General features: G+C 49.3%; 1 protein-coding gene across 1 annotated transcript; it reads right to left on the minus strand.

The window, feature by feature from the left end:
- Positions 1–5,027: 5,027 nt before the first annotated feature.
- Positions 5,028–7,487, minus strand: LOC124652612 (OVARIAN TUMOR DOMAIN-containing deubiquitinating enzyme 5-like). Its single transcript, XM_047191650.1, has 2 exons — positions 7,399–7,487; positions 5,028–6,061 (listed from the first exon to the last, which is right to left on the minus strand). The coding sequence occupies exons 1-2, from the start codon at positions 7,485–7,487 to the stop codon at positions 5,188–5,190; spliced, it is 963 nt and encodes a 320-aa protein (XP_047047606.1). The 3' UTR covers positions 5,028–5,187.
- Positions 7,488–9,436: the final 1,949 nt, after the last annotated feature.

Genomic DNA, 9,436 nt, shown 5'->3' on the forward strand with positions numbered 1-9,436 from the left:
ATGCGGCACCTCCTCGGTATTCACCGCCGTAGCGTGCAGCGCCCTCGGCGCCAACTTCAGTCCACCGCTGGCCCTACCCGGCTTCAACGTGCTCTTGGCCGGCTTCCGCTGGACGGACCCACCTCCAGCGGTCTTAGCGCGATGCACACTGTGAGCAGCAATCACACTGCGGGGTGTTGCTGCGCTCACCCGTGACGGTGTCTCCTCGCCACGGGGCGGGGGCCGCCGAACCCGACTCAAGGATGGGGATTTCAACGGCGTTTCCACCGGCAACTTGAGCTTCCTCTTAAACTGTGTCACTGGCGTCCGGATATCAAGGAGACGATGCCGGGTGGACGCGGCGCCGGAGCCCTTGGCGGCCACATGGGCGAGCACGGTGTCCGGAGCATTGCCGTTGCCGCCGGCTCCCGACTCGGAAGCCCTCCCAAGAGTATGCCACAGAGATCCGCCGAGACGACCCACCATGTTGCAGAAACACCAGCAGCTGAATGCAGGAAAAAAATAACAGATCAGACAGAGAATGTACCTCCAAAATCAGGATACAGTATGCATCACCAAAGCGAAAGATACACATTTCTTTTCGCAAAAAAAAAAAAAAAAAGATACACATTTCTGAACCTGCATCACGTCACCCCTCGCACGTCTAAACATAGACTCCGCCCAGAACCAATCAGAGATGCGTACATCATCATCGCAGCTAACCCTAGTTCCGCACCCAAATCGCATGATCTTTTTTTTTTCTACTAGTAGAGAAAATAGAAAGAAAAAAAAAAAATCTGAAATGCCCCCAATCCACCTAATTCCGCCCGCCTCGCGGATCCGATGAGCTAGCATCAGCAAATGCCCCAATCCACACGCGCGCCGTTCATCGGAACCCAACAAATGCGAGAAACCAGGGAGAGGAAAAGGAATGGGACTAGGAGGTTTACCGTCGGAGATCGAGGCTGGGCGATTCCCGGCGGTGGCGGGCGGGCGGCGAGGCGAGGCGGTGCTCTGCTCTGCTCGCCGGCCTCCCGAAATCCTCTAGTCTCTTCTTCTTCTCTCTGTCATAAAGTGGGCGGCACACGATGAGGCGGCTTCAAATTTAAAGCCACTTCTTTTGGCTTGTCCTGTAGCGGGAGAAACCAAGTCCAAAGTCAGTCGGAGCAATTACCCCAGCCGGAAGCAGAGAGACAAGCCGCGTCGCCGCCGCCAGCGACGCCTGCACCGCCGCCTCTCGCCGCCGCCGGGCGGCCCCGCTGCCGGCGCGACCGCTCCTGCAAGCATACCCCGCCCGCGCCGCAGCATCCCCGCGCGCCGCATTCCGCGCCGCCGCAGCCGCCGGTGGACCAACCCGACGCCAGCGGCGCGAAGCTGGCTCTCCTCCCGGCGGGATTCGCGCTCCTGCTGGCCGCCCTTGCTAGGTTTGCCGCACCCCCCTTGTCTCCCTCCTCGCTGTTGATTTAATTTGTGCAGGAAGCAAAACCCTAACTTGAGCTCCTAAATCACGTATCCTGCTATCTATGGCTTGTTTGTGTTCAGGTGAGGGACAGACCAAGGAGCAGTTGTCTCAGCTTTGAAACACAGAGAGAGTTTGCTTTGGCTCCCGGGAAGTGGCAGTGGCGGCAGCGGGTTCAGGGTTTAGGACTAACACCAGAAAACGCAAGGAGCTCTGCAATTGTTTAATCAGGCAATCACAGCTGCATTCTGTCTACCGAGACAGTGGGGTTTAGGATTACCAGAAAGGCAAGATTGATTCAGTGTGACTGACTACCTGTTGTCTTCTGAGCATGAACCCAACCAACAGGGCAAGATTTGTGTGATCAGCTTCTCTCGTGTGGACACTCACAGCAGGATGTTCAGCGTGTCTGACTTGAGAAGCTGGGCGTCTAAGGCTCTCTTCTCGGTAACCTCTGAGGACATGGATGCCAGACCAGCTACAGCTGAGGCTGCTTCGCCGACCAGTGCAGCTCCTTGGTCAGTCTCTCGCCCGCGCGCTGCTGCCCCAAGTGCAGCTCCTCGCTCAGCCACCAGGTCTGGCTACCGGCCGCGTGCTGCTCACCCAAGTGCAGCTCCCTTTTCACCAACTGGGTCTCGCTCTCGCCAGCGTGCTACCGTCCCAAGCGCAGCTCTGTTTTCACCAACCGGGCCTCGCTCTCGCCTGCGCTTTACTGTCCCAAGTGCAGCTCCCTTTTCAGCCTCCCGCTCTCGCTCTCGCCTCCGCCCTGATCTCCATGCCGACGTGGACTACTCGAAGCACGATGCCAACATGATGAAGAAGCTCAGGCTTGTCCCGGAGGAGGAGTGGTTCCCGCGGCAGAGGCAGGAGCGTCGCTTGACGGGCGGCAAGTTCTGGACGGTTATGCAGAAGGACCTGTACCTTGCCCTCAAGAAGAAGCTCAGCGAGATGGCGTGGATCGACTGGGCGTTGGTTGGCCCGGATGTCCGTGGCTACTTCGCCGCTACCCCGGGGCTCGACGGCCTGTTGGAGAGACGTGATCTTAGGTGGGCTGATTCGCACATTTGGCAGTTCTATGCCACGCTGTGGGTTCAACCGGACAGGTCGAGGATCACCTTCATGCTTGGCAACGAGCGGCGTGAGCTGTCCAGAGATGACTTCGCAAAGTATCTTGGCCTGGCTCAAGTTGGTGCCCGAGTGCACAGCTTGGCCTGCCCCAACCCCAATGGGAGCAGGGATGAAGACCATCTGCCACCGCTAGAGAGCATCCGTCACCTTTACAAGAATCCTGATGCCGTGGTGGTGGGGCATTGTAAAGATCGCAGTCAGTTGAACCATGAAGCAGCCCTTGTGTATGAGATCGTCAGGAAATCGATCCGGCCTATATCTGGGCACGAGAAACTCACCACAATTGAGATCTGGATTTTGCACTTGTTGATGTCCGCCAAGCCGGTAGATGTGGTAGACTTGATGATTGGAGTGATGCAGGAGATTATTCTCGACATCAAGCGCCGCCTGCTGCCCTACGCCCCATATCTCATTCACTTGTTTGACAAGAAAGGCTGGCTTGAGCATGGCATGAAAATCGATTTCGGTCAGCGCCTCAAGCGATATCCCAACCCCGACAGCAAGAGGAGGCTCAAAAAGCCTGTCAAGTCGCCCAAGGCTCCGAAACCTAAGGCCACAAGGAGTGTTGGGACAAGGTCAGTTTCACCTCAGGTGGAAGCTGGATTTGACCGTGAGAATACACAGTTGGACCACACACTTAGCCCGAGCTTAGAGGAGGATGCACTTGGGAAGAACACTAATAGGGAAGACAACCTACAGATGGTGCCATTCTCGGTTCCTAATGAGTTCAGATTTAGCCAGCAGGGGGTGCACGATGCAGAGGCAGGAAGGTCGGGTGGTCATGCCAACGATGATGATTCTCCCATGCTGCAGAGCCATGTTGATCGTCAGCCTGCTAATCTTGAGCAGATTCAGGGACAACATCAGCGTGATCCCCAGCAGCGGCAGAGTGAGAGCCATCACCAGCAGCTTCAGGGACAGCTGGCCGAGCTTCAGCGACAGTGTGAGAGTGATCGCCATCAGATTCAGGAACAGCTGGCCGAGCTTCAGCGACAGCGTGAGAGTGATCGCCATCAGATTCAGGAACAGCGTGAGAGTGATTGCCAGCAGATTCGTGAACACCATGAGCGTGAACTCCAGCAGGTTCGGGGACAGCATGAGCGCGATCTCCAGCAGATTCAGAGACAGCTAGCCGAGCTTCAGAGACAGAGTAAGAGCGATCGCCAGGAGAACCGGGATCTCCGGAAACAGCTAGCCGAGCTTCAGCGACAGAGTGAGAGCAATCACCAGGAGAACCGGGATATCCGGAAACAGCTAGCCGAGCTTCAGCGACAGAGTGAGAGCGATCGCCAGGAGAACCGGGATCTCCGGAAACAGTATAGTGATATTGCGGCTCTTCTCAATAAGGAACTAGAGGAACTAGATGATATTTGCAGGCTCTAGGCGAGCTCCGCTCCCGCCGGTTTCACGCGATGACTCTACTTCTCAATGTGTCGAGCGACGCGCTATGACGAGCTTCTGCTAGCCTGCACCCTGCAGTATACTCAAGGTTCTCTCTCCTTTAGCACAGCAGCCACTTTACAAGACGGAGACATAAGCTGGTTCTTGATGAACTTCTTTGGTGGCTTTCCCTTGTTGTGCTTGATGTTGAAGTGGAGAGACTTAACTCGTTGTTATCCTTATATGCGTGGAGTGGAGTTGTCTTACATTCTTATGCACATTCTAGAAGCTCCTTTTGTGGATTCTTCAATCTTCATACTTTGCTCCGATATTAACCCTGTTTGGAGCACGTGAATTTCTTATGTTGAGGTCTGAAAGCTGTTGTTCGTCCTGCTGGCATGCTGTGTAGAAACTCATTAGTCTGATGATGAATTATTAAGCACTTAAAACAAATCCGTTCGGTGTAGCATCTGCATTTCTGTTTATACAGTGGAAGTAGCAGAAATAGGAAGCAGTTCTGAGCCACAACCCACATGCATGATGGCATAATCTGCAGTGCCACTACAAGGCAACATGTTTAGTTACCTGAAAGTTGAGTGCCAGCAGTCATGTTTACCTGAAGCTCCCACTTGGTTTATATTTAGCTTATTAGATTTGCACTATGTCGATCAAGGATCGCAAAATGCAACTTGTACCGTTGCAGACAGTTAAATTAAACTTGGCAGCAGGGATAACTAGTTGTCCCTGTCGCTGTTAGCGACCACGGACTGAACTTACCGGTTTCAGTATCCATCATCAAATGTACTGCAGCTATGAATGAATCCAGTTCCAACAGAAAATAGTGAGCGACTTGTGCCTCCAACAATGTAGCACGCACAATTGCAATGAAGATGGCAAGCTGGGTGGATGGCCTTGTTTGGTGTTTATTTCATAGCTCATATTACAGTGGAGTGCCTGTCTGACAAAAACAAGATTTACTATCAATCTCTGCTTTCTAGGAGTACGCAAACAAGAAATGTAGAAAGGCAAAGGCATATATTTTGTTCAGTAATTTGTATGAACGAAGCAGGCTCGCTATAGCTGATGAGAAGAGTCGACGCGCCACACATCAACAGTAAAAATAACACGGTTTTACAACCAAAATTGTTTGGGAAGTAAACTCCCCTCTAAACATACTATGATTGGTACACTCAACCAGAGAATGACATGGATAAAACACATTAAGTAAAGACCAAAAAACATCAGGCTTCCAACTCAGCAGGGATCACTGAGTTGTAGTGCTCGCCTAGACCATAGGCATGCCTGTGGTAGGAAAGCCTGATGCTAGGGTCACCTCCTGCTTCCAGCTTCTTGTTGTACTCTTTGCCCATCTCTACATCTGGAAATGAGCCCGAGTAGACCACGATGTGCTTCTTTAGGCAGTGTGTGAGAGCACCGAGCTCAAGTTGCCCGCCCCAAGCAGCGGTGGATTCGATCTCCTCACAGTAGCTCTCGAAGCTCTCGGAAGGATCTGGTCCAGCCTCAGCTTTGCCCTCTGAAAGGAAAAATGGAAGGAAATCTGCCGCATGCTCTCTCATGTACTTGGCTGTCATTTGCCGTAGCTCCTGGTGACTGTACTGTGTAGTGCCTTTGGAATGGAGCGACAGCTGGTTCTCAATAGCACGGTACAAGCAGTGGCCATCTGGCTTTATCTCATGAATGGTCAGCCCCAAGGGCTCGAGCCTCTTTTCAAGTTTCTCGTCTTCTACCATGCGATCACTCACGAGATTGGTTTGTTCTTCTTGAATTCGCTGCTCGCGAGCAGCTTCCTCCTTTGCCTTCTTCTCTCGCCGTCGTGCAGCCTTCCCAGGCTGCTTTGCGGAATCTGCATTGCTGGAGACAGAAACACCAGCTATAGCCTTCACTAAGGTGTCAAGGTTCCCCTTCTGAGAGCTGCCTTCAGCCTTGTACCCAAAAGAAGCAAGCTCTGCAGCATGCTTCGCCTCCAATTCAGCTGAGAGGCGTGATATCTCTTCCTCCACCTGCTTTTTCTTCGCCTTCTGCTCAGCTTTGCTGCCTTTGGCAGCTGCTTTCTTGAGGTTTGTTTCCTTATCCTGGAGTTTGGATTTCTCTTTCCTGTTTTCATATGTAAAAAAAGGACCTTTTATTAACCACGTGACACAAAAAGACATATAATTGAAGGATGATAGATGAGCTACACAAAGGAATGAAGCATAACCGTTTAGCTCCTAATCTTAATGGGTTTCACATCACCTTCTATAGAAGGCATGCATATGATACATTGGCGTATAATGCTGAACCAATCAATTGGGAGTAGAGTGATTTGCCAGCAACTATCTAGACCCTGCAGGACTACAGAAGTATAACCCACAGAAGCTCTCTCAAGTAGTATGTTGCATTTAATATCAAGCATGTTGTCACACTGACATGTGGCACCAAACTACGGTGTCACTCATCTGTAACAATCACCTGCTCTGTGATAAAACCTCACCGTAACTGACTCTTCATATGAATTTCTGTTCAGTAATCTAAGAGGAATTACAAGCATCTAAGTAAAGGAAGCATGTGGTCTCTACTTCCCCAGATAATATTCAGAAAACCAGAAAAAGGTAATGCAGAAACATTATTAGGATATAATCACATTCCTTTTACATAGCTGCCATGGTTAGAGGAGCCTGTGGTATCTACTTCCCTAGATAATTCAATGTAACACTAGTCTGAAAACTAGAAAATGGTAATGCAGAAACAGTATTAAGATACACAATCAAATTCCTAAGTTAACTGTCAGATGGTAAAGGAAAACATGTTGTATCTACTTCCCTAATCCATTAATCCGATGTGACACTAACTTGTCAGACTAGAAAAGGTTAATGTGGGATAAACACTGTTGAGAAATAATCACGATTAGTTAGCTATGTAGCAGAGATGGCAAAGGGAAGCATGTGGTATCTACTTCACTACATAATTTAATGCAACACTAATCGGAAAACCATAAAAAGGCGATCATATTCGTAGAAACGCCGTTGTGATATAATCACAATTCTCAGTTAATACTCCCCAGCTAATTCAATGCGGACAGTAATGACAAAAAGGTACTGCAGAAACACCCGTTGAGATAGTATTATCAGTCCCTAGCTACACAGTATGTGGAACTTGTGGACTTGCTTGATGAAAACGGCATCTTCCTCCACTATTCTCAATCCACAGACTAACTAGGACGACGAATCTAACAAACCTGTCCAGATCATGAACTAAAACACACACAATCTTTGTTTCCGACGGTCACAACCTTTAGTGACAAGAGAAATTTCACCACTACAAGCACAAGCGTTGCCGACGCAGCCTCCTAATTCCTAAATCAACAAGAGCGGGACATGTCCCGCGGGCACAATCCAACGAGCAGGCTTATTATTATGCGCCAAATCCACGAGGACAAGGATACGGAGGCTAACCTGTGCCTGGACATGACCTCCTCGAGCGTCTCCGGCGCCGGCTGCTCCGGCGCGGCGGCGGGGGCGGCGGCGGCTAGGGTTTCTTCCATCGGGCTGGCACGGGGCTAGGGCGAAGGGAGGCGCGTACGGGTGGGTGGATTGGTGGATGGGAGGACGACCGCGAGTAAGAGGTCCTTGGCTAGCAGGCGGCCTTCGGTGGGAGGCGGCGGGTTTTGGCGGCGGCGCGACGCTCCGGCGGGGAGGGCCAAGCTGCCAAGGTTCGGTTTTTAGGACAGGAGCCTGGACTCCGAACGAAACACGATATGGGACACAAATATGCTACGGCGCGCTCGTGCGCGGCTGAAACCTAACTAATGCTCATGTTCATCTTTTTCCATTCCTGAGAACACCGTCCCTGCTACCTCCATTTATTATTCTCTCCAAAATAAGTGTTGGTAATTTAGTAGAAAGTTTGCAATAAATTAGTATAAAATCTCTGTTAATTATTATAGAACAGAGGGAGTAGGGTATTACGTACTTTGAGAAAAAAATTAGCCATTAATTGGATCAACAAAATATGAGATATATCCACAAAAATTATATTCAAAAGAAGTTTTCAACTGTATAATTTTTATGATCTATACCTTATATTTTGTTGACTAAATTAATTGTTAAAGTTGTTTCTCGAAGTGTGTAATACTCTAATAAACCGGGATGGAAGGAGTGGTAGCTTTATTGATCATCTGACAATAATAACATCGTTTATAAGCTTTTTCCGATTAAAAAAAACACGATGACTCGTCGACTCGAATGCAATCAAATTGCTTGGAAAACAAACATCTTAAGCTGCTATGTTAGTCATTCTTGGACCATGGCAAACACCGGTATTCTGATTGCTCTCGCCATCTCGAGAAAAACCGTAAAAACTCGTTGTGGCCACATTTCATTGAAGGTCATGGCATGAGTATGGTTGACTCATTTCTACATCAGACTTTAAAATTAAACTCCGTTTGCACGGATAAAATTAGCTAATGCTGAACACATGCTTCATCGTGAACGCTTCGACTATCACTCCATTAAGGCGATTCTAAGGTTGACCACTCATTTCGTCCATATTTGTGTTTTATGGATAGAGCCAACCTACTACAAGGTCTATTTTGGTCCATTTTCGTAATTAAATAGGGCTGGTTTGGGTCCGAACTGATAGAAATGTTTGTCCTCCCCCTCCCTTGTCCTCTAGTGTCCCGCAAGTTGGATACCCATGTCACTCCACCTTCTCTCCCAATTCTGAATACCACATCTCCCTCATCATTGTTGTCACGCCGTTGCCTCTATCTTTCTTACCAAATTTTTTCTTTTGAAGCTAACCTGTGGATAGTGATTTTTTTATTAATTTTCAAATAAGTTATGTACAAAAAGAAGTTGCTTGAGGGAAGCACCAAAAAGCTAGCTAAAAGGCATCAAGCCCAAAGAAAAAGAAAAGAAAGAAACTAGAAGATCTAGCAAAATCTCTCTACCCATGATTGCATTCCTCTAGAAGAGCTAGCTCATCATTGAACTTCTTTCGGCATCTATAGTAGAATTCCCTTAAATGAGATCATTCCTGGTTGTCCAAATCGACCAGGCAGTCAACATAATCATCTCCATGAAGAATGCCTCATGCAAAGCTGTCTAGAGATTATCCAAAATGCTTTGAAGATGAGTCTGACGCTGAGTAGAAGAAGTCTAGGTAGGGCAAAGGTATTGCCAGCATATTTTACTACCCAATTATGCGACCCCACTGCATCGCTGCTAGCAAAAGGAGTTCGGGCCTCTTTGACGGTGTTGTTTACACGTCGTGCCACAGGTGGAGGAGCTCGGGGCCTACAGCCAACACCGTTGTCACCGCCGCGAATTCACCTGAGTCCATGCCATCACCGAATCGGGTCAAGCTCGATGGCTCTGCTCCCGGATCCAGTCAAGATAGCTTGTCTTCGTCAACGCTAGACTCGTCAAGACCCACCAACTGTGTTGCACACAACTTATTCAGTTGATTACCCAGCCAAGTTGTGAGGCACAA

This window comes from Lolium rigidum, chromosome 5 (assembly GCF_022539505.1).
Source record: "Lolium rigidum isolate FL_2022 chromosome 5, APGP_CSIRO_Lrig_0.1, whole genome shotgun sequence".
Taxonomy (NCBI): Eukaryota; Viridiplantae; Streptophyta; class Magnoliopsida; order Poales; family Poaceae; genus Lolium; species Lolium rigidum.